General features: G+C 46.7%; 2 protein-coding genes across 3 annotated transcripts in view; one reads left to right on the top strand and one right to left on the bottom strand.

Moving 5' to 3' along the window:
- Cdkl2 (cyclin-dependent kinase-like 2 (CDC2-related kinase)) overlaps positions 1 to 12183 on the top strand; it is a 35555-nt gene extending 23372 nt beyond the window's left edge. Inside the window, exons 9-13 of one of the 2 annotated variants that reach the window (XM_005401320.2) lie at positions 315 to 408; positions 3456 to 3579; positions 3799 to 3905; positions 8775 to 8847; positions 10042 to 12183. In XM_005401320.2, coding sequence (XP_005401377.1) covers positions 315 to 408; positions 3456 to 3579; positions 3799 to 3905; positions 8775 to 8840 — 391 coding nt within the window. In that variant the 3' untranslated portion in view covers positions 8841 to 8847; positions 10042 to 12183. Of the gene's footprint in view, positions 1 to 314; positions 409 to 3437; positions 3580 to 3798; positions 3906 to 8774; positions 8848 to 10041 lie in introns of those variants that run through there. The other variant, XM_013502778.1, reaches the window with a different exon arrangement.
- Positions 12184 to 17441: 5258 nt separating this feature from the next.
- Positions 17442 to 23951, bottom strand: LOC102009830 (chromosome unknown open reading frame, human C4orf26). Its single transcript, XM_005401319.2, has 2 exons — positions 23703 to 23951; positions 17442 to 19052 (listed from the first exon to the last, which is right to left on the bottom strand). The coding sequence occupies exons 1-2, from the start codon at positions 23767 to 23769 to the stop codon at positions 18706 to 18708; spliced, it is 414 nt and encodes a 137-aa protein (XP_005401376.1). The 5' UTR covers positions 23770 to 23951; the 3' UTR covers positions 17442 to 18705.

The following is a 23951-nucleotide window of genomic DNA, read 5'->3' as shown; positions in this document are numbered from 1 at the left end:
CAGTAACTGCAAGGGGGTCGTCGTGATGAAGGGAGAGCTGGTCTGGACTCCGCTGCTGCCTGGCGTGAGCCTGAGTCACCGAGGCGCCCTTTGGGGACTTGCGGAAGGGGCTGGCTGGTTGGAGGAGGGGGCGCGTGTGGGCCGCGTGAGCACAGAGGGAAAGGAAGACCGAGCCCCCCGCGGCAGGACGGTGCACCGAGGACGGGCGCTGGGTCCTCATGGGGCCGCCTGCCGCTTGGTGGTGTGTGTCACCGGGGCTCGCACTTGGGAACATAAGTACTGCTGCTTCTCACTTGAGCACGTTTTTGTTGCAGAGTGGATGAGAAAACCAAGAAGTATTGCATTCCATTTGTTAAGCCAAGTAAGCAGTCTCCATCAGGAGTTCATAATATCACTGTACCCACACCGGTAAGTGACGCGTCCTCAGTGGCAGCGGTGAGCCTGTGTCCGCTCCGGACCTGTGTGAACATTGACTCGGGTGGGGAAGGGCTGCGCTCCATCTGGACACGTGAATGAGACACAGTTGTGCATATATGACCCCGGCCGGTCACAGTCATGATCTGGAATTGTGGAAGTTTAAGTAAGTTTTACAAGTCTGAAAGATACTCTTACAGTGCCACCTGTTGTGTGTGTGTGTGTGAGGGGGGGTGGGGGAGGACGGGGAGGATCGAACCCAGAACCTTTGCACTGCACTACATCCTCAGTCTTTTTTAATTTTTTATTTTAAGACAGGGTCTTGCTGAGTTGCCCAGGCTGGACCCAAACTTGCAGTCATCCTGCCTCAGCCTCCCAGAGGGCAGAGATGACAGACATGTACCATTACACCTGGCTTCAGTGCCCTCTCTTTCATTGTATTCAGCAGCATAGCAAATCTTCTTAACCTGACGTTGCTGACTGGTTCTCGGTGTAGAGAAAATGAGGACATAAACTGCCTTAACAGCTTGATCGTCTGCGTATTGTGTATCACACGCTGAAACTAAACAAAGCCAGTCGCTTCCTGGAGCTCGTGGTCTAGTGAGAGATGCACGGTTAGAAATGTCCTGTCAGGTTTCAGTGCTGGCAGCACGTTCGGGCCTCGAGGTGGCTGGAGAAGGAGTCTCGTGGTGCCCGGCACAGCCTCGGGAAGGCTGCTTTCTAAAGGGGCCTCAGGCCATCGTGTCCTCTTGCTCAGTGCCTGCCTTTGGCTGTCCCCCTGCGTGGGGCGGTGTCCCTCCTCCCCCTTCCGCCACTCTCTGTCTTGGTCATTCTGTTCCATCCACGCTCATGTCCTCCTTACTCTTGGGATGTGGCCGGCCTCCCGCCTGTGGGCTTCCGTGTGTCCCTTTCCTGCGCTCGGGAGCGCTCTTCCCGGTGACCCCGCAGGGGCACTTTCTGTCCTCTTCGGCTCCCGTCAATCCTGTTGTGCGCTCCATTTTCTTTAGTTCGTGAGTGTTTTGTCTCCCGCTGCTCTGTGGCCCCTCTCTGCTAATTCTTGTCCACCCCCCATGGGTGGCGTCCTCTGTGCGTGTTGCTCTGCTCGGCCTGCTTCCCTGAGGTGGAACGTGAGCTTCCGGGGCCGAGGCGGGCGCTGTCTTTGTTTTCCTGCCTGCTTCTCTGTTGCGTGCAGCAGTGCTCGGCACATTGCAGGAGCTGCGGGCCGAGCGGAGCTCAGGGGCCGAGCGCAGGTCGGGCAGAGCGCAGGTCGGGCAGAGCGCATGCTGGGCACGCACCAGGCCTGGACTCAGCTCCGGCCCCAAACAGACACGTGGGAATGGCTACCTGTTCACAAGGCAAGGGGAGTGCGGCTCTTCCCAGGGGAATACCTTTTAAAATGAGCTTCTCTCCTCTACCCTCACGATCTTCAGAGCTGAAAATCCCTTCTATGTCTCTCATAACTCAGACACTGCATTTGGTTTTCTTCTTTTTTCCTTTTTTTTTTTTTTTGTCTTTTTGAGACACCGTCTTGCTATGCAGTTCAGGCTGGCCCTGAGCTCATTCTGTAGCCCAGGCTGATCTTGAACTTGCAACGATCCTCCTGTCTCAGCCTGCTGAGTGCTGGGATTACAGGCATGCGCCACCACGCCCGGCTTGGTTTTCTTCCAGTTATTCTTTGTTTGGAGTTTCTGTGCTCTTAGCAATTTCCTTTTTGGTAACACCCTGATGGCCACATGGGTGTTTGTGTTCGATAATCCTGGTCTACCTGGAAGGTGATTTTGACCAGCAAGGCTTTCCAGAGTGGCTGGCTCAATGCCATTGTACCAGAATTGGTGTCAGCCTGTGTTTAGACGTGGCATAATCAGTGCTGGTGAATAATTTTGTCTGCGGTTGTGTTAATTCTTCGGTGGCAGGACTAGAGACTGTGGAGGGGAGGCCTCCTGGTTTTTCTGTAACGAAGCCCCAGTGCAGGCAGAGCTAAGCCTCGGCCTTCCTCACGGGGGGGCTGGAGACAAACGCGCTTACCCGAGTGTGAATTAAAGCACAGTTAGAAACGTAGGGTGCGTCTCATTTGTCAGTGTTGAAATGGTTTGGTAGTTGGAACTCATTTTTCTTTTTCTTTCTTGTACGTGTCGGTAGTTTTTTGAATGAGCTTACTTTATAGCTAGTTTGAGTTCTGAGCCTCAGCAGTTGTCCTGTTAAAAGAATAAGCAGAAACTTCCAAAAGGAGAAAGGGAGCCGTACTCCTCAGCGCCTGTGAGACTGGTTACACTCACAGGACCCCGGGGCTTGGCATGACCACTGCATGTGTGCTTGCTGTGTGTTCATTTCATTATTTAGATATGCATGTAAATACATATATATATGAGTTCGTTGTACGTTTATTTTTTAGAAAATCACATAATCTATGTATCACTTATTTGGAAAATGTGGAAAAGAAATAGGGTTTCTGCAGTTTTTTTTTTTTCAGTTCTTAAATGAAAAAAAGTATCAAATTTATAAAGTTACACAATTCAAGTGCTACTATTCCTCCCTTTATGATTTTTTTCTGACTTTACCAACTATGAAGTGATAAGAAGAAGATTAGGAAAATAACCGCAAGTTGTGCTTTACTTAATAATAATCTTGGGGAGCTGGTCTCGCGTGCTGACTCCGAGGGCAGACGTAGCGAAGGAGCAACAGCATCTTCCTGCAAGAGTGGGAAACAGGCCTGGAGGAAAGTGCTGGCCATGCATGGGAACCCGCTCACATCTGGGCCGTGACAGGCAGGTGCGAGGAGGCACCGTTCCCTGTTCCTGGGACGCTAGTGACTGGCAGGGGGCTGGGGAGAAACGGAGTGATTCGCTTAGGCCCCTGTCGAGTTCAGCGAATTTAGTGAGGACGAGGTATGAAATTGCTTCTTACGTTGTTAGGATCTTTCAGTTTTTTAATTACTCCAGCCCGTCAAATCCACACCTTTTAGGGTACATTTGTAGTAGTTATAAAGAATCTCCAGTGCACCTGAACTAGTTTATCTGTGCCAGCCATTCTGACAATGCCAGGTCTCCAGTGAAAAGAACCTCCTGCAGGCAAGTAAGAAGCGAAAGGAGTACTCCAGAACGGAGGTGCGATTGCCCGAGCTGAGCTACAGTCATCTCCCGGAACTGAGGGCCTTGGAGGGCCTGGGTACGTGCGTGGCGCTCTGATTCTGTCAGCCCTTGCATTTACAGTATTTAAAATTATATTTAACTAGCAGAATATTAACAATAAAAGTTTATGGTGACTTTACATATTTAAATAGGTAAATATATGTGTCATAAATTCACACTGAGGGACACGCGGACAGTCTGAGAAACTAGCAGAGTGTCTGATGTTTTCGCTGTGTTTGTGGTTATCTTTATATAGCTCGAAATTCTAGACCTACAAAGAAAGAGAACAAAACTCTTTGTGAATCTCGAATCCCGTCTCTGGCTGCCATTGACCTGCACGCCTCCAGCGTGGCACTGCACCAGGTACAGAAATGACCTTCGTAGGGACGCGGGGCTGGGGCAGCTCTCGGACGCCTCAAACGTGTTTTGGGAGCAGCTTGCTAAGAATTGCGCAGGTTTTTTGGTTGGAGCTATAGAATTCCGTTTGTTAAATCTTGTCTTATAGTTCATTGCACTTAGTACCTTCTTTTTAAATTAATTTTATTGGTCTATTTTAGCTATGCATGGCCACATTAATCACAGGGAATTTGTGCCTGTACATGATATATCTTGATTCTTTTTCTCCAGTCCCCTCACCTCCCTTTAACCCCTCTTCCCTCCTGATTTACAAAAGCTTTGTTTCCATCTTTTCCTTCTATTTTTTTCTTTTCCTTTCCTTCCTTTCCCCTCCCTTCTCCCTCATTCCCCTTCCCATTTTAACAGTTTCTTCCTATTTCCCAGTATCTGTTATACATATTGGTCCTTATTTACCTTTTTAGTTCTCACACCAGAGAAACAGTACAGTATTTACACATGTGTGTTTGATTTACTTAACTTGAGGATGGTCTCAAGGTCCGTCCATTGAGCTTGAAATGTCTCATGGTTGTCCTTTGTGGCAGAGTAGTACTTCATTACATTTAAAAAAACACATCCTCTTTATCCATTCATTGATGGATGGGCATTCGGGCTGTTTCTGTAACGGGTTGTATTCCACAGGAGACTGAAGGACTCTATTTTAGGGCAAACAGAGTTTACTGAATTTCAGGCTAGCCACCGAGCGTCCCCAACTAGCAAGTTGGGCGGTGTCGGCGCCTGTTAGTTTTGGTTCAGATCTTAAATATGCTTTGGGTTTCCATGGTTACAAATTGGGATTTTACATGTGCTGACCCAGGTGGCCATGCGGTTTTTCTCTCATCCTGTGGGATCCCAGGTCAGTTTGCCGTCGCCTGTCTAACCATGACAGATGTTTCTCCCATTATGTTCTGTTTGTTTCCCTTTTTACAACCTATACATTCCTTTATGTTTACCTAGGGCCAGGGAAAGGGATGAAACTACCCAGGCAGGGTCACCGATGGTTATCTAGGCCTGGGTGTTCCTTATCTCAGGGAGACATTCCCGGGCCAAGTTTGCTCTTCCAATGTCCAGGGAGGATTCTCAAGACACATTTTAGGCCTTTACTAAAACTATTTTATCTTTTTTTTTTGGTACCGGGAATTGAACTCATGATCTTGTGCTTGCCAGGCAGGCCATGTGCTGCTGAGTTATATCCCCAGCCCCTAAAATGATTTTATCTAAAATAATATGCTGAGATACACTGTCCCCTACATATCCAAGATTTAGCTATTACAAACTGCTGCTATCAACACAGATGTGCATATATCTCTGTGGTATAATGTTTTTGATTCACTTGGGAAGATACCAAAAAGAGGAATAGCTGGGTCATTAATTTTCTGAGGAATATCCTTACTGATTTCCACAGTGGTTGCACCAGTCTACATTCCCAACAGTGGGGAAGGGTTCCTATAGCTGGAGGAAGGATTTGTTTTTGGATGATTTCTTAATAATAGTCATTCTTTCTGGAGTGAAATAGAATCTTAGTGTTGTTTTAATTTGCGTCTCTTGAATGACCAGTGATATTGAACATTTTTTCATGTATTTATTTGCTGTTTTTACTTCTTCATCTGAGAAGCATCAGTTCATTTAAATATCCCATTTTGGATTGAGTCTTTAAATTTGGAGATCTGGTTGTGGTTTTTTTTTTAGTTCTTTATACATTCTAGATATTAGTCCTTTGTCTGAGGAACAGCTGGCAAAATTTTTTTCCACCCTGTGGTTTGTCTGTGGTTTGTCACTTCGTTGGTGGTTTCACTTGCTGTGCAAAAGCTTTTTAAGAAAATGAGACCCCAGTTATTGATTCTTTGTAATATTTCCTATGCAGTCAGTGTTTTGTTCATAAAGTCTTTGCCTCTACCAATGTGTTAAAGAGCTCTATTCTGCCTTCAGCAGATTTAGTGTTTCTGTTTTAATATTTAGGGCTCTGATCCACTTCAATTTTAGTTTAGTGCATGGTGAGAGATATGAGTCAAGTTTTAATCTTCGGCGTGTACAGAGCCAGTTTTTCCAGCACCATTTATTGAAGAGGCTATCTTTCCTCCAGTAAAGGAATTTTGCCCCTTTGTCAAAGATAAGCTAGTTGAATGTGTTTGGAATTGTTTCTGCATTTTCTCTTTTTTTTTGGTTTTTCTCTGGTACCGGGAACCGAACTCACAACCTTGCGCTTGCCAGGCAGACACTTTGCCACTGAGCTAAATCCCCAGCCCCTGTTTCTGCATTTTCTAATCCGTTCCACTGATCCCCTGGCCTGTTTTTTTACCAGTACCATGCTGTTCTTATCATGGTATTTTTAGTATAATTTCAAATCAGGGATTGAGATGCCCCCTGCCTTGCCTTTGTTGCCCAGTATTACTTTTGCTATTCTAGGTCTCCTCTGGTTCAAAATGATCTTTACAATTGTGTTCTCTAATTCTGTGAGGTGTGCTATTGGTATTTTGATCAGGATTGCATTCAGTCTATATAACAGTTGTGGAAGTGTGGCCGTTTTCACTATATTGGTTCTTCCTACCCAAGAACAAGGGATATTGTTCCATTTTATGATATCCTATTCAATCTCCTTTTCTAGAATACTGTAGTTTCCAATGTAAAGAACTTCTATTTCCTTCATTAGATTGATTCCTAAGAATTTAATTTTGGAAGATGCTGTTGTGAAAGTTGTTTCTCTAATATCTCTCTTGGTATGTTTGTTATTTGTGTACAGGAAGGCTGTGGTTTTTGTCCTTGATTTTATTAATATAGTGCATTACATTTGTTGACTTACGTATGTTGAACCATCCCTGAATCTCCGGGATGAATGAGGCTCACTTTCTCCATCTTCACATCCCATTGCACGTTGCGTGTCTCGCTCACTCTGCCCTTGTGAAGAGCTCACGCACCTCGGGGCCACGAGAGCCTCTTGAGATCAGCTCAGTGGTGACTCAGACTCCCAGGGCCAGGGCTTCGGAGCAGCGCCAGAGCCAGGGTGTCAGCTCAGAGGCGGGCAGTCTGAGGACGCCGCTTCACAATGCAGCCGACTGCACACTAGGCCACTCACGTTAAACCTGATTGCCAGTCTGGTGGGTCTGATGTTGTCCTTTTATTATTTATTTTCTGTCTGTCATTTGTTTTTCTTTTCTGATCTTGTTTTGTTTTCGATTATGTTAGGAGTTTTTGGTGATGTCTGTGTATTATTAAGAGATTGTTCTAGGCATTCCGATATAGATAACTAATCCTACTCATACAAGTAAATATCAAACACAGAAGCTTTCCAGTCACGTTCCCTTCCCCGCAGCCTGAACCTTATACAAGAGCAGTCACACTGACTGTTCGCGTGCAGTGACAGCCTCAGCCTGCTGTCCTCTACTTTTTGCTTTAAAGTCCCTCTAGTCTTGCTTTGCAAGGTGGATGCTGAAGGACTCTCTTAGTTTTCCTTCATTTGAGAATGACTGGCTGGTCATGGTGGTGCACGCCTGTGATCCTAGCACTTGGGACACTGAGGCAGGAGGATCACTCGGAGTTCAAGGTCAGCCTGAACTACATAGTGAGATCCCATTTCAAATAACAACAACAACAACAAAATAAAAGCAAAAGCAAAGAAAAAAGGGAATGATTTTATTTTGCCTCAGTCCCCCAAATATATTTTCACTGGATTTGGAGTTGGGTCGCCAGGTTCTTAGTGTTTGTTGTGTTTTTCTCCCAGCTCTTCCTCCAGCCTTTTGATCTTTTATTGTTTTTTTCTGAGAAATCCTCAGATATTTGAGTTGTTGTCCCCTTGAGGCAGAGTTTCATTTTTCTTTAGCTGCTTTCAAGATTATTTTTTTCAGTAGCTTGAATATAAAGGGCAGTTTTGAATTTATTCTGTTTGGGGTTGACCATATTTCTTGAATCTAAAAACATCTTTTACAAAGTCTGGAGAATTTTCGGTCATTGTTTCTTGAAGTATTTTTTCCATAATCTTCTTTTTTTTTTTTTTTTGGTTTTTCTCCGGTACCGGGAACCGAACTCACGACGTTGCGCTTGCCAGGCAGGCGCTTTTGCCGTTGAGCTAAATCCCCAGCCCCCATAATCTTCTTTTCCTCCTGAGATTCTAATGACATGTGTATTAGACCTTTTGGTATTTTCTCACAGGTTCCTGGGGCTCTACGTTTTAAAAATCTTCTTTCTTCCTATTCTTGAGTATCCAATTCCTGTAGACCTAGATCCGTATATGCTGATATTTCACTTCTCCATCCTGCTATTACCATCCAGTCAGATTTTTTTTATTTCAGATACTGTGTTTCTGTGATCCTAGGATATCCATTTGGTTCATTTTTATAACTCAGAATTCCTGTCATAAGAAAAAAAAAGAGGGCTGGGAAAAAAAAAAAAGAATTCCTGTCATAAGAAATAAAAAGAGGGCTGGGAATATAACTGACACACGAGCGCCTGCCTGGTAATCGCAAGGTCCTGAGTTCAATTCCCCCTACCACAAAAAAGGGACTAAAAGAATTTCTACCCTTTCATTCGTTTCAGGTATGTTCTCCTTCACTTCGTGTAGCGTAGTTATAACGGCTACTCTGACGCCTTAGGTTTGGGTTTTGTAGGAAGTAGCAGAGATGGGTTACGAAGTGGCCCGTGGCAGATCAAAAGGATCTTTTGACATACGTCTAGACTAAGAGGTCCAGGAATGATGTCCTCTTATTCACCCTTTCCTGTGCGAGAAACGTGAGCTGTGAATATTTAATTGTAAGCCTCTAATAGTTGAACAGCAGGAAGAGGATTCTGGAGAGTGGGGCTTCTGTAATGACTGAGAACTTCTGCCGCTTGGCTCTTACCTCTCAGGTGCTGGGGTCACCCCTCTCAGAGGACACCGCTGCCGATTTGCCCCGGGTGGAGCACCAGCACTGAGGACGCGGTAGGTCTGGCTGCTCCCGTTTAAAGCCGTGTGACTGTACACAGAGCTGTTGTATGTCTTACGGAAGAACTGTGTCTGTGCAACATTCTCTGATTGCATGAGCTCCTGACAGAGAAGGCATCGTGTCACTTAGAAAACCAGAAGTAGTGTCTGTGGTGCAAAACCGCCTTATGCAGAGCTCACTCCTCTCCGAGACCAGCCTGCTGCAGCTTAGGGATGCCGGTGCTCGCGGAGGGAACCGAGCAGCCCCGTCTCCTCCTCCGGAGGGGCGTGTAAACCTAGGTAGCCAGAGGGCTGCTTGGCAGACTTTCCCAACAACGCTGTTAGACAGAAGTTCTTAGTGCTTCCAAAACAGAAATTATAAACATGGAGTAGGTAACGAGGGCACCTAACGAGGGCACCTAAGAGTGCGTCATGGAGCACGTAAGAAGTCCTTCAGTCAGTTTTGTGGCTGAGCTCCCTGGTGAGTATTTCAGTAAATCCCAGTTTGCAGTCACACCTCTGTGGGCGGTACTGTTTTGTGTGACCTTAAGCCAGTACTTCAATGTTTCATGTTGCATTAGCTCTGTAAAATAGGAGGGTAATGAAATCTCATGTTCTCGCAGCAATATTATTGAAATTAGAGTGGGCTGGGGATTTAGCCCAGCGGCACAGCACCTGCCTGGCAAGCGCAAGGTTGTGAGTTCAATTCCTATTACCAGGAAAAAAAAAAAGGAAATTAGGCCGTTAACCTCCACAGATGACTTTGAAATCCAGGGCATCAAAGGGAGTTGACTGAGAAGTGAACTTGGGTTTGATCCCCTTTGCACAGGCTGTTCTAGTCCAGGGAGAAATCTCGACACTGCGCCATCCGAGCTCCTGCACGCAAGCTTCCACACAGCCAGTTCACATAAACCGCAGGCCCTACGAGGCTTGGATCTGCTTTATCAACATCAGCCATTGTTTGCATAAAAGGAGGTAGCAGGTTGTACATACTCCTCTGGGTTGCTGGTGATCCTATCCTAAAGATGGCCTTTAAAATCTTATTTAATGCACATAGCCTTGTTTCCTTAGCCCATGTAGCCTCCACTATTATCAATATATATACAAGTACAGCGTGAGAAAGCAAATGAAGTAGAAATCAATTTCCAGAGAGCTCTTACGCAAAAACAACAACAATAAAACCATTTACCCTGTCTCTCGCTGCACTTTCAGGTGCTGCATCTGAGATGACATCCTTCCGGGACAGGAGTGCTGATATCCTCGGTGGAGAGATGCGTGGTTTTGCTTCCTTCTGAACTGCCTGCTTTTTCTGGGAAAGGGTTTGCAGAGGAGGGGAAGATGAAGGCTTGCGGAGGTTTCGCAAGAGACTGAACAAGTGCCCCCCTCCCCTTTCCAGTCTGTTGCTACTGTCAAGATGTATCTACTGAAGAGTGGCAATATGGGTCTTGTTATACGAATGTGTATTTGCTGTTAATAGATTGTATATTTAAAGATAGCCAAGATTAAAAGTGAGTAAAAAGGAAAGAGAAATATTATAAAAGGTCATATTATTCATGCATTGAACTTGGTGTGCTATTTGTATAAATGCTTCCTGTTAAAGAAGATGAAAAAGCGAGGATGTGGAAGAGAAAATGTTTCCCTTGTCCTAACTATGAAAACACACTTAAAACTCATTTGCAGGCCCTGAGGCACTGCGTAACTGCTCTCTGGGAGGTGTGGGTCTGCGGTCCTGATGACTGGTGATGTTCAGTCACGGCCCTCATCTGATCTTCGGAGAACCCTGAGGAGAAGCTGTGACTGCTGACAGCACAGCTCCTGCCTCACTGTCCCCTGTGTAAGGAGAGTCTGGTGCCAAGGTTCCCTGTGAAGGAGCTTGGTTGGAGCAGGGGTGTAGAAGTGTTCAAAGAGTGCCTTGGAGCTGCATGTGGGGCTGCTCATTAGGAAAAGCGTACGTACCAAACTGGCTAGGGAGGCGGTGCCCCTAATCAAGCAGCCACGCTGGGCAGCTCCTGGTGGAAGAGGCTTCTGGAGGGAACCTCTGTTATCCTGGACTCCACTCTGTCCGTGGTAGCTTGAGGGTAACAGGAGAAGCCGGAGAAGTTCCAGTCTCCTCATTACCTCAGACACCTAGGCCTTCCCCAGAGCTGCTCACCAAAGTGCAAAGTCATCTACCCACATTCCTCACACAGCTTCTGGTGCATAGGTCTGCGGCTTTGTAGGGCGTGGTTAGGCTGGTTTGGGCCTCAGGTTCCTGTTTTCCTGGCTTTCCAGCCGTGGTCTGCATTTATCATGTTAGAGGATAATTGTGACGGAGACCAGAATTTATACAAGGTTTTAGCCTTATCCAATTAGTGTAGTGTGGTGTTTTTCCAAAAGTCCTTCGGTAGACTTTAGCCCAAGAATTTAACCAGAACTTTTCTTTATTGTCCTGAGGAGCTTGGTATTGAAATTCTGACATTAGATACTGGGCCTCAAAAGAAGAGGACATTTCAGAGGAGGCAAAATACAGGGTTCTGATGTACAAGTCTATAGAAGGTGATTTCTGTTAAGTTTGGTTTTGGTTTCGAAGCTCTGTCTTTAACCTCTTACGAGGTGTATGACTAGTTTACCACAGGCAGCATGCTGGGGGACGGGAGACTAGTATATTGGCCTTAATAAGCTTCACACTAAAATATCATTTTATTTTCACTTTGGAAAGTATTGCCAACTGACTCTGTGGTGTGGAAAGCGACGCCATGTAAAACCAAGCAGTACCCCCAGCTTATTTCAGTGATGTTTTTAGGTGAAAATCAGGGAGAAGATAGTAGCTCGATGTCTGAAAGTCTAGGATCAGTTGCCTTCTAATTCCTACTGGGAGGCTGGGGATGTAGCTCAGCAGCACAGCGCCTGCCTGGCAAGCATAAGGTCCTGAGTTTGACTCCTGGTACAAAAAAATCATACTAGGCTTTTAGTATCTTTGGCAATTTAAGCATCTTGTGCACTTTAGAATGAAGGGAACATGAATCACCCCTTAAATCTGCCTTGGCACTTGAGATCATGTGTGGTTAGACCCTTGGCTGAGTGGATAGGGAAAGATTTTGCAAATTGGAGTAGTAAACACTGAACTAAAATAATTGTTTTTTCAAAAAGAAGTTTATGCTTATTTAGTCTCTTTACACTGGTGGGATTTACTCACCTACTGATGTGAAACGTGTATCTGTACTAGTGGGGGTCTCAGTGGGCTTGCTGTGTGTATGAATGTTTGGAAATTAATAAATATCTTAGTTCCATGGATGAGTTTAATTTAGATTTATGAAAAGACTATAAATAGCATATACACCACTGTATGGTATCTAATAAATAAGTTTGAAATAATTTGCTGTTTTCTTTTGAAACTTTGGCTGGAGGGGTGGGAGATAAGTTAATTTCCCTGTACAGCTAGTGATAGAAGAAGCATGGTGATGAAATAACATCTTGCAAAGACCACCTGACAAGAGCTGGGGCAGAACCGGGTTTAGAGGCCAACTCTCCTGGGGGAGAATCTCTTGCTTCCGGTTGGGAATGTCTGACTTCCGGTTGAAAATGTCTGACTTCCGGTTGAAAATGTCTGACTTCCAGTTGAAGTGGGAGCGCAGAAGCCGGGCAGAGAACACACAACTCTCAACCTTGCCTCTTTTAGCTGTGCTGCACTCAGAGCTTGGCTCGCAGATGAGAGGAGGCTGAACATCCAGCAGACTCATCTTTGACACTCTGGAAGGGAATCGGACACCACCAGGCACTGACTCTGATTTGGACTGAAGGCATCTTTCTCCATTGTTTTGTGCTGTTTGTTTACATGAGAAAGGAGCCCTTAATCTGTCTTCCACCTGTATGAAAATTACCGTCTTGTATTGCTTTTTAAAGGGTCTTGTTGGTTTTTTTGTTTTTTTTTTTAACCTCTTAATGGCTTCAAACATGAAGTGACTTGAACATCTAATTAACCCACAGCATGTTTCCCAGCAGGCCCTCCTGACAGGGCCTCACCGCAGGTCTCCACGTCAGCCCTGAGACTATGAGCTTTGTGCTGCGAGGTGTTTGTGGCTGTCTGATGCTGAGTGTATTACACATGGACAAATTTTCTTTAAAACAAAAATCCACCCTGGAAAATAGCATTTTCCTGTGTTCAGTAAAAAATTATTTCCCCCACCGTATAGCGTTAATTCTTTTATTCTTTACCTTGGCACTCAGGTCCTTCCTTAAAAGTGAGAAAGGTTCTTACAAAGTTTTGGAAAATGTTTTGTCTGTTAACATGCGTCAGCATAAGAGAAAACCAGGGAAATGAAGACAGTGTATACAAGTTGGCATGTTTGCTGTCCCTACATAAGGGTGGAGAACACAATGTCACCACCTCACTAAAACATCAGTGCCTCTAATAAAAATAGGTGCTGCACGTTATTTACCTATTTCTATACGACACTGTCTAGTAGAGTGATTTTTATGTGGTAATAGTAATAACTATGAAAGGAATGTTGTTCACATTTTATAGACAAGGCAGTAGGCTTAAAAAATTGGAAGAGCTGTGTGTAGTGATGCACAGCTATAATCCCAGCACGGGAGAGGCTGAGACCAAGGCAGGAGGGTCATGAGTTTGAGGCCAGCCTGGACTACATAACAAGTTTCAGGCTGGCCTGGCCTGGACTACATAGCCAGGCCTAGTCGGAAAAAGAGATTGAAGAATTTACCCTGTGTCATTGAGTAGATGAAGAATCATGAGTGTTGACATAAATATATGGTTACGATTATTTAGATGTGGAAAACACGGTTAAGTAATACAAAACTCAGCTTAGACTTGGGAGGCATCCTTACTTCCACAGGAGGAGCTGAGAAGTCTCCTCTACCCTTATATGTGGCTTTGCTCTCACAGGACTGAGGGTCCTGCTGATCCTTGATGCGATTGCAGTGATGGGAGCGGCTACACTGGCAGGCTAGAGCCCCGGGCCTTATGTGGACTAAAGGCATGACAGGAAGTAGGGTCGTGTGAATGGATGTCAGCGAATCGCAGCCCGACTCAGAGCATCACCTTCCAAGGAGGAGCCTGCCAGAGGCAACACTTGGAAGCTGCAGAAGCTGTGTGCCATCTTGTGTTGGGGTTCATTTTGCCGAGCTGTCCTCCAGGCCGGTTGTGCAATTTATATTCTCACCAGTGGTATAAATTGACCTTATGTGAGACATTCATAAAGTTTGTTTTGGTCAATCTGACTGGTTTTGACATGTTTTCTTGGCTACTGCTGAAGTTACACATATGTTGTTTCTTTTCATATATTTATTGACTATTTGAATTCTTTCTGTGAATAAAAGATATTAAAGAGCTTCAAAAAGGGTGAAGCAGATTATAGCTCAAGTATTGGACATTTTCCTCTAGATATTTTTCCTACTGTTTTTTTGACAGGTCTCACTATGTAGCCCAGACTGGCCTCAAACTTGAGACAGTCCTCCAGCCTGAGCCTCCTGAGTGCTGGGATTACAGGCATATGCTACCACACCTGGCTCAATATATTTAGTTTCTTTTTTTTTTTTAAATCACGGAAGACAACAAAAGACTGTACAGAAGGAGAAATGTATTGCCAATATGGAAACAGAAACTTTTTTTTTTTTTTTTTTTTGGTTTTTCTCCGGTACCGGGAACCGAACTCACGACCTTGCGCTTGCCAGGCAGGCGCTTTGCCGCTGAGCTAAATCCCCAGCCCCGGAAACAGAAACCTTTAAAAACACAACTGGAACAACTTTATCAGTATGACTGTACAAACTCTATCTTGAGTGACAGTAGGCATCTAATTCTCCAACTGAAAAGATATCGTGAAAGATATTTCCGGAGAAGTTAAAGTGTTGATTATGTGCAGAAGGTGTAGCAAACCTTCCATGAAGAATCTAGCTGCAGAGTAGGTAAGTTTTATTGGCAGAAAATCAGTTTGCTTGTGTCCATTGAAGAGATATTTGAAGAATAACAGTTTTAAAAGCCATTTTAACATAACTAGGCGGCCTCTGTGTTTGGCTGTGTGTGGGTGTGTGTGTGTGTGTGCATGTGCACATGTGTTGCTGGAGGTGGAACCCAGGGCCTTGCCCGTGCCCACCAAGTGCTCTACCGCTGAGCTACATCCCAGCCAAAACCAACTTTCTTGATGTGGACATGGAGGAGAGATTTTACGAAGAGTATTGGACTCAAATCTTTTTTTACATCATAGCTAACAAAATTCTGAAAAATTACTTAATTGGGTGGCAGTTAAATAGATGATTGTCTGGTTTGGGTTGCCATTCCAGCCCATCCTCTACTGAAGAAGAGGACTCGTATCTTTGGAGAAGCAGAGAATCTGTTTTTAACACTCCTGACGGGAAGGTGGAAGTGCACACACGGCCAGTCGCTGTTTTCTTTGGGAGGTGTGTGTGTGCCTTGTCTTCCTGTCCTCAGTGTAAGTTCTTTCTGCGTGAAGATTTTACCTCTGGAGCTTTCCCTGATGTGTGCGCTGATTTGGAAGCAGGTAGAGCTGGACATCAGCGGTTAAAGACTCACTGCTTGATCTGATCGTGTCTCTGTTACGTGCACAGATCATTCTCCGTCCTGGGGAAGGGGTGAGCCATGTTTACAGATCCTCCACATACAACAAACGAGATAACGAAACACATGGGGAGATGCTCGAATGTGGTCGTGTTGGGGGTGGAAGTGAAGCCAGGAGGGGGCGAGGAGGTGACCTGCACATTCCGGTGGGGTGGCATCTCAGGGACATCCTGGGGAGCTTTGGGGGTGTCTCTGAGTTATGCAAGGGCGTGGCTGAAGAGCAAGTGCTCCTGATGTGAGGATTAGAGGACAGGTGAGATGGGGCAGGAGTGGGAGAGGCCTCTGTGTGTGCATCCACCTGCGTCAGCCGTCCCTGCTGGCCACTGTCCTTCTGTGCAGACCGTGGAGCTGCTGCTGTCTAGCCCTTGCCTGCCTCACCTCAAAACGAGATCTGCCTGGAGGGTGTGTCCCTGTCTTCACAGTTGCGTCCAGTGTGGAGCACAGGGTTAAATTCAAAATTCTTAAAAAACTTCCAATTTAAATTCACCCTAGTTGGAAAAAGAAAATTCTATTGATATATACCTAAACTATTCAGGAAAATCTTGCTTATTGCATCCTGGCTAAATACCAATTGATAGAATATTCAAGTGCTTATTTTTTTCTTTTCTCACTGTATTACATATGAAGACATGCATTTATTTATTTATTTATTTATTTGTCTTTTAGTGAGATAGGGTCTCACTATGCAGTTTAGGCTGGCCTCGAACTCACAATGATCCTCCTGCCTCAGCCACCTGAGTGCTAGGATTACACGCATGAGCCACCATGTCTGGCCAAGGCATTGCAATTAAATCACAGTTTTAAGACCAATGTGGGAATAAGGTAATGGAACAAAACCGAGAGCTTAAAAACAGACCGATGTACACATGGGAACTTGATGAAATGGTAAGCTTTTCTTGGAGATTATGTCTGGGAAACTAGTTTTTCAAACAATGGATATCAATTAGGATAGGAATCATCCCTACAGCATCCTATGGTACATGAGATAATGAATTATGGAAAAATTAAAAACATAAATAGGAAAGGTAAAATTATGTTTATAAAAAATAATATTTGTGACCTGAGGAAGGACCTGTTAAAACCCTAAAAACATATCACACTGAGAAAAGTTGGTCTATATCAGACTTGGAGGTTGCATAGGCGAAAGATGCAGATGACAAATTGAGAAAAAATACTTGCAGTATTTAAAGTTGATAAAAGACCAATATCTCAAACACTCTAAAACTCCCTTAATTGCCAAGAAAATTTGATAAACAAAAGCTATCATTGTAATTAAGGTGGATTTACTGATTTCCTTTACAATTGCAGAGAATTTATTAGCAATAGTCCTTGAAGCCAGGTGTGGTGGCACATGCCCATAATCCCAGCACTTGGGAGGCTGAGGCAGGAGGATCATTTGAGTACAAGACCAGCCTGCACTACATAGTGAAACTTTGTCTCAAAAAAGACCCCCAATATTGCAAAAGTGCTAATGTCTGGGGTAAGAATGGGCAGCCAGGGCACTGTGAGGCCTGAGGACATAGGTGTGGGCAAGCATGGCAGGATAAGGAGCAGGGGCAGAGAGGGGAGGGGGTTCACAAGCAAACCTGTCAGTTTCCTCATTTGCCTGAAGATGGCTGCCATGGCTTGGATTTGAAGTGTCCCCTGGACCTCATGAGCTACAGGCTGATTGGCTGGTGGGCTTTGAGGGGAGGTGATTGGGCCAGAAGGCGCTGACTTCCTCAGGGGGGAGGACCATGATCTGATGGTGGTGCTGGGGGCTGAGGCACACTGGAGGTGGGGACAGCGGAAGGGAACGGTCCTAGGGGTGTGGTAACCCTTCCTCAGAGCTCTTTCCCTCTTCTTCCTGGTGAGCAGCTTTCCTCCTTCACGCCTTCCACCATGATGCTCCGCCTCCCCCAGGCCACACCTCCCCCCCAGTGGACCATGAACTGAACCTCAAGAACTGTGAGCCTCCTTTTAAAAAAAAGTCTCCCCTCCTTTTAGGTGTTATTCTCGAGGATTTTGTTGAAAGGACAAAAAAGATAATGAACACAATGGCCCATTTTTGGTATGTCCCGAGCAATCAAAGCCCAGGTAAGGTTTATTTCAAAATACAGTTTCTTGATGATGATTTCAAATAAGTTTTTATATAAACCTATATAAATTTAAAGCAAATGCCAGTTCTAATAATGAATATTTAGTGCTAAGTGAGTGAAGACATTTATCACTTGCTATATCACTTATTGGAGCAAGCCCAGCACAGTGATCTTATACGGCTCACCTTCTCCCAGGCACCCCCCACCCTGTGCTCGTATCTTAGTGTTTTTGATTGACTGACTGATTGTCTTTGTAGCAGTACTAGCGGCCTCCTTTGCACAGCATTCTTTAAAGACCCAGTGGAAGCCCCTGACCACTTGGGTGGGGAAGTAGAGACCACGATCAAATCCTGAACACAGGCAAGAGGAGCAGCACAGGTATGAGGTGAGCTTTCCCGGCAAGAAACAACCAGGCCACGGGTGCAGCCCATGGGACCCGTCCTGCACCCTGAGAACATACCTTCCCTGTGGTTGAGTGATCTTTGTTCATAGAACCCTAAAGTTCAAAGGACACCCACGTACATGGCTCTTTAATCAAGCTTTGGTGTGTGGACCTGTGCTGAGTGTTCAGGGGAAGTTTTCATTTCATTTCACGTTTATGTGACCACAGTAGTGAGGAACTTGTGAGGCTGGTCACACCACCTGCTTCAAAGGTTAATATTCAATTTGGATATTACACTTCAACATAATTATTTGTGTTAGATTATTCAGTTTTTAACTTTGAAAGTATAAAAAGTCGAAACGTAAAAATATACCCATAGTCAGATTCCGCATCCATTTTTGCTTTAATGTTTATCATTTCTTTCAAAGTTCACTTTGTAAGTTCACCTTGCTCAGTAAGTTTCCTACAGAATATTTTAAAAAAGCCATTCATGTCTTCATGGAATCATAGTGATCTTTCTTTAAATGTGCTCCCCTGTCATTTAGAAGACAGGGCTGAATCTTCGACTCTCGGTGTGGATAGGAATTATTGGAACGTCCCGTTTTAGGATTTTATTTGCATTAATCCCCTGAGGGATAAGAATGACATAGTTACTGCCCTAGTTTTCAAACAGAAATCACCTATAATCCGTTGTCTTCACTGCTGATGAGGAGAATGATTTCTAGTCATGGCCATAAAATGAGTAGCTTCATGTTCTGGTCCCGTAACTCTAGCTGCAAGGCGGACATGGAATCTTCCCCGGCTGGTCACAGGCCAGATCTCCTCCTGCTCCTCAGGCTCAGGGCTCACCTCTCCCCAGTCTCTTCCGACGACGAGCTTTCCCCACGCAGCTCTGTCCCCAGTTGACATTGCCTGGGGGTCACGCAGCAGCGTGGCCAGAACCCCGGCTGCCACGGGAAGCGGCGGCTGCAGTCCGGAGGGAGGAAGGGTGGGCCTGGGAACCTGGGGGGGACCCTGGGCCACTGTGGGAAGAAGACCAAGGGCTGTCTGGGTGTCCTTGTGCCGGGCCGGGGCCGGGGCCGGGTCACCGGGCTCCTTGTGGCGGGTGGCGGGGTGAGCGGGAAGATCTGGCAGTCTGTAGGGTGGGCGTTGTGCTGTGTGCCTCCAGGAGGCAGAGCCAGCCCCTCTGCTCCTGCGGGAAGGAAAATGCAGTCAGCAAGCAGGCTGAAAACACAGGCGGCAAATGGGAAGAGAGGAGCAGAGACATCGGAAAGAATATTTGAGAGAGCGGCCAAATCCAGTGACGGGAAACACAGCCTCCTTGTGACCCAGCGCTCCACCCTGGGGAGGGGACTCAGAGAAGGCGAAGGTGTTTGTGAGCAGAAAGGCCGGCAGCCCCAGGCACGACAGCTTGAGCCTGGGCGGCCAGTGCAATGGGGAAGCAGACGCTGCGCATGAAACAGGACCGGCGGTGACAAGAGCAACCATGCACACCCACAGTGTTACGCTGAGCGGCAGTTACACGGGAAAGGGTACAGGCAGTGAGAGTCCTCTTACGTCACGTTCAGGTCAAAGCAAACCAGGCAGAATACTGCGCAGCTCTGAGTTCGGGTGGGTGTTAATTAGTGGAAGGAGTAACCGCAGAGCTCCTCAGAAACGTTCCGTGTGATTTGAGTGGTTGTTTAATTGGTCTTGCTCTCTCTCTCTGTCTCTCAACCACAGAAGATGATTCAGTCTCACATTACTCATTCCTTTTGATAAATCTGAACCTTTGCGACAGAAAAACTACCCAGAATTCAGCCACTAAAGGAGAAGACAGCCTCCCTGCTAAGCTGCATCACGAAATTTGGCTCTCAGACAGGGTTTACCTGGGCCTGTTTTTGAAATTCAGTAAATTGCTGCTAAAAGCAAATGAACCCCTCCCTCCCTCCTGGGCTCATCTCATTTTCTGGGCCCTGGGGCCACCGCCAACCCCAGGGCACTTGGCTGCTAGGATCTGCCAGGCAGTTTTCCTCCTCGGGGCGTCGGATCAAAGTATACACTGGCCCCGTTCCCGCACCCACAAACGTGGGCAGGACCGCATGAAAAAACGTTCTTCCAGGAGACCCCACACCTGGTGATTCTGCCAGGTCGCTTGCTACTTGGTAGCATAAATGCTCTAACATGTGGCTGCCGTGGGATGGATTTAGGAGCCTGCCACAACTCACAAAGTTTGGGCCACACCTCTGTGTGAGTTGATACCATGTATAGTCACCCCCTTTAGCAGACTTAATCCTGTTCGCCAGTCCTTTTGTTTATCCTTGTGCCACTCCATTCTCAGTCTTCATAATCTGTGCTATCTCCTCAAATCTCCTCCAGTACTTTTTTTTTTTTTTTTGGTATACCAGGAATCAAACTCAGGACCTTGTGCTTGCCTAGCAAGGTGCTATGTCGCTGAGCTAAACTGCTGGCCTGTCCTCCAACACTTTTCTTTGAAGAATTCTCTCCCCCTGAGTAGATTGCTTAGCTGCTCCTTTCTGGGGAAGATGGAGGTGATTTGCCATGAATTTGTGTGGTTCCTCCTCTGTCTTCAGAGACAAGTCCGCAGCATGGAGCTGTCTAACCACCTGACTGCTCCACTCCACAACAGCTACTTTGGCAAAAGTCGTCACTGGCCCTGGGATTCTACGAAGTGGGTTCAGATGCCTGGGGCACCATCGTTTGCCCCATGGCCTGGCTCTCCTGTCTAGACTCCAAGTCCCGTCTCTCAGGGAGCTCTCCCTCCTGGGAGGCTGGGAAGGCCTCTCGAGGTTCTCCCACAGCCTGGCTCAGCCCCGTGACTATCACGTGGCGGGTGTGTTCTGTCCCACTGAGCTGCCCTTGAGACCACCTTGTAGACCAATGTCTTCTCAACCCTAACCCAGTGCCTGCTGTAGAGCTGAGCTGATCAGTTGCTGATCTGTACCTACAATGCCCAAAGTCCCCACGCGCCCCTCTCAGGGCCAGTGTGATGCTTTCCATATTCCATGCCAGCAAGCCACTAATGGCACGGCAGGTCAGAGATGGGAATTCTGCAAGCTGAAGGAGACCAAAGTGGGTCAGTATTGAAGCACAGATCAGAGACGCTGAGAGGCGGGCGGCCCAGTGTTCATCTACACAGGCCGCAGAGCAGGGCTTCCTGAGCTCAGTGTTTAATAATGGACCACAGGCAGCTTCCTTAATCTCGAATCGTCCTCCTTATTTGTACAATGGAGAAAGTGATGCTACCTGTCTCATCCGTGTGCTGCGAACTTATCTGAATAAGATGTGTGGAGCAGGGAGAACACTCTCTGATAAGTTGTGTACACTTTGGAAGGGTTAGCTGGCTTCCGTTACACGAACGTGAGGGAAGGTTTCTGCCAGCATAAGCCCTGATCCTTGGATCGCTCTGGTTAGATCGTATGCATTGTCGTGCATTAGGGATGAGACCGAAGGGTCCAGAGGTCATAAGAACAGGGTCTCCATGGAGACCAGGGCTGTTGATGCCCTGGTCACTGCTGGTGTCCTCAGAGTCGGAACAGTTCTTGGCTTACTTCAGTAGAAGTTTGACAAACTCAGTGAAAGGCAGGCAGACACTGACCGTTCCTCTTTGTGTATTTTTGTGGTACTCAAAAATATTTGATAAAAAGTAGTTAATAAAAAGTATTACATAAAAAGTATTTCATTCCAGTCTCAGAACATTTGCAGTAACAGCTTATATGTAAAATCAGAATATAACACAACAAACCCAAAATACAGCTTGAAATTTGGATATCAATTTTGGGTGGCTCTATTATAGTCTAGACATGAAAGTCATAGCTTATCAACAACTAGCACTTTTTAAAAAGGGTAGCGATGAGAACTTTTTTGTAATTACCCGTACTCTGTGGTTATTTGGGTAGAAAACAACTGGTTTGTAGTGAACTATAGTGATGTTTAGAGAAGAAAGCTTTGTTCTTCTGTTGTTGTAGTTTACTTGGCAAGTTTGTTTTTGATGTTTAAGTCAAGTTTCTGATACACAAAGTTTTAGAGAAATTTTCATATGTTTTTAGAGTTGGACCAAAGATAGATCTCAGCCCTGTGACCGTCTTTACAGTGACTGCAGCTCAATTCACTTTGTGGACTCCTAGCATGACCAAGGATTGCAGTCAGAGTTCTGCTTTGAAGACGGAGCACTTAGCGTCTCGGAGAGTATCCACAGCCTCTTCCCATTCCATGCTGAGCTCAAGTGGTCCTGATCACGAGCAGGTTCCCGCACTGGGGACTGAGTCAGATGCAGAAATGACAGACACAGAGCTGCCCAGGGAGTAGAAGAGGCTGCGATGTGGAGACCACAAGGCAGAGTGACAAAGACACCCCACATACCCGGGGGAGGCACCAATTTCTGTGTGAGTTCAAAGGCGTCAGAGGGAAGGAGTGCCGCTTAAAAATAATGTCTTTTTTTTTTTTTTTGGTAGTCTAAATAGTTAAATGCTTTATTCAGGTAAATTTGGAAGAAATCAATATCCATATACTCCAAATTTAAGCTTAGACATGACTAACACGTATAAATAAACACGACATGGTTGAGTTTTGCCGTATAAAATAATGTATCTCAAGAAAGGCTGTGAGGTGGAACAGCAACACGTAGAGGACAGAGCAAGAGGAGGGAGCAGGGGTGGAAGAGTCTAGGACTGTGCGTGCCCCGCCTGGGGACCCAGGACACAGACGGGACACAGGCCCCGGACACAGGCAGGTGGGCGGCGGCCGGAGCCCGCGGCGGGTGGGGAGAGTCGAGCCTGTGGGACTGACTGCCGCACTCAGAAATCACACTGCAGGGTCCGGTTGGGCCTTCAAATAGAAACATCAGGAATCTCTCCTATTAGCAGAACTTGTTCAGCTATGGAGTTTCCCAGCCTTCCAGAGAGAGGCTCTGGCTCTTCGAGGACACGCTGGCCCCATGACATGGCGAGGAAGAGGGGGTGGCTAGCTCTTTTTAAGACACTGCCTACATGGACTGGGGCTCGTCTGGTGACCCGAGCAGGTGTTGGCTGTAACCTGTGCCCCTCGTCCCCTGGTGGCCAGCATTTGTGCAGGGGTCGGTGGGAGACTCTGGGTGCTGGCTCTGACAGCCCCTCTCCAGCCTGTCCTGTGCTGTGTGGATGAGGAGAGGGCGTCAGGGATCCCCAGGGCCACCCACGGGGTCTCGACTGCCAACAGCATCGTTCGGGAACCAAGGTGAGCAGTGGGAAATGCATCTGCTTCCCTTTCTTTCCCCTTTCTCTGTTCTTCCTCGTCCTTTTCTTTACTTTCCCAGAGGTTTGCAAACCAATCCCAAGGCTCAGGCCCCTGAGAGATTTGGCAGGTGGGCAGGGAGAGAGGACAGGAGCAGTGGAGAAATTAGTCTCGTGTCCTCCAGCAAGGAAACCCGTGCTCCTTGGGCAGCACTGACGCTAGCTTACTGCTGTGACGGAAACCCAGTGGCAAAGAGAGAGCAAACAGCCGCTGCAGACAAAGGACCACGCTGCGGGTGACGTCAGGGAGGAGGGCGTCAGCCTCGAAACTGTAACATCCAGGATCTGTTAGCACTCCCAGTGGGGAGGGAGAGCTTCCCACACTCGCTCCCGTGGTCCTGACAACCCCAAAGCAATGACGCCGTCACTTCACCAGGCGAAGTCAGAGAGGATGTGCACCCGAGACCAGGGCCCCCGTCTTCAGATCACAGGACCCAGCCCCTCTCCCTAACGCAGAGGTAGGGGTGGTGGAAAGGCTTCCCGGGCTGGCATGTGTAACCACGGAGGCAGCTTGTCTCCCTTGCGCCTTGTTAATTAGCAGACACACATGCGAGTAAAAACAAAGCCCTTACCTTGTGCCACGAATGCCACCAGCCAGCAGAGCAGTGCCCAGCGGGAACAGCAGAGCCTGAGAGCCATGGCTTCTCCAGTGGCCCCTGCCCTGCCCCGGTGTGGCTTTAAAGGGGCGTGGGTGAGTCACGGGGCTAGCGCAGGCGGTTTGCAGCTGTAGGTGAGCCTCAGCCTCCAGGCTGCGGTGAGAGCAAGAGGCGACGGAGATTCCAGACAGCGTTCATCAGCCGGAGCTTCTCGGATGACGGCAA

The sequence above is a fragment of the Chinchilla lanigera genome, unplaced genomic scaffold, assembly GCF_000276665.1.
Source record: "Chinchilla lanigera isolate Chin_1 unplaced genomic scaffold, ChiLan1.0 scaffold00073, whole genome shotgun sequence".
NCBI classification, from domain to species: Eukaryota; Metazoa; Chordata; class Mammalia; order Rodentia; family Chinchillidae; genus Chinchilla; species Chinchilla lanigera.
This window is presented reverse-complemented; position numbering and strand designations above follow the sequence as displayed.

Bases quoted from the DNA above. Each gene is read 5' to 3' on its own strand.
- LOC102009830 (XM_005401319.2), bottom strand. From the start codon at position 23,769: ATGGCTCTCAGGCTCTGCTGTTCCCGCTGGGCACTGCTCTGCTGGCTG. The intron at 19,053-23,702 runs GTAAGGGCTTTG...TCCTTCCCGCAG, and splicing joins GGTGGCATTCGTGGCACAAG to GAGCAGAGGGGCTGGCTCTG.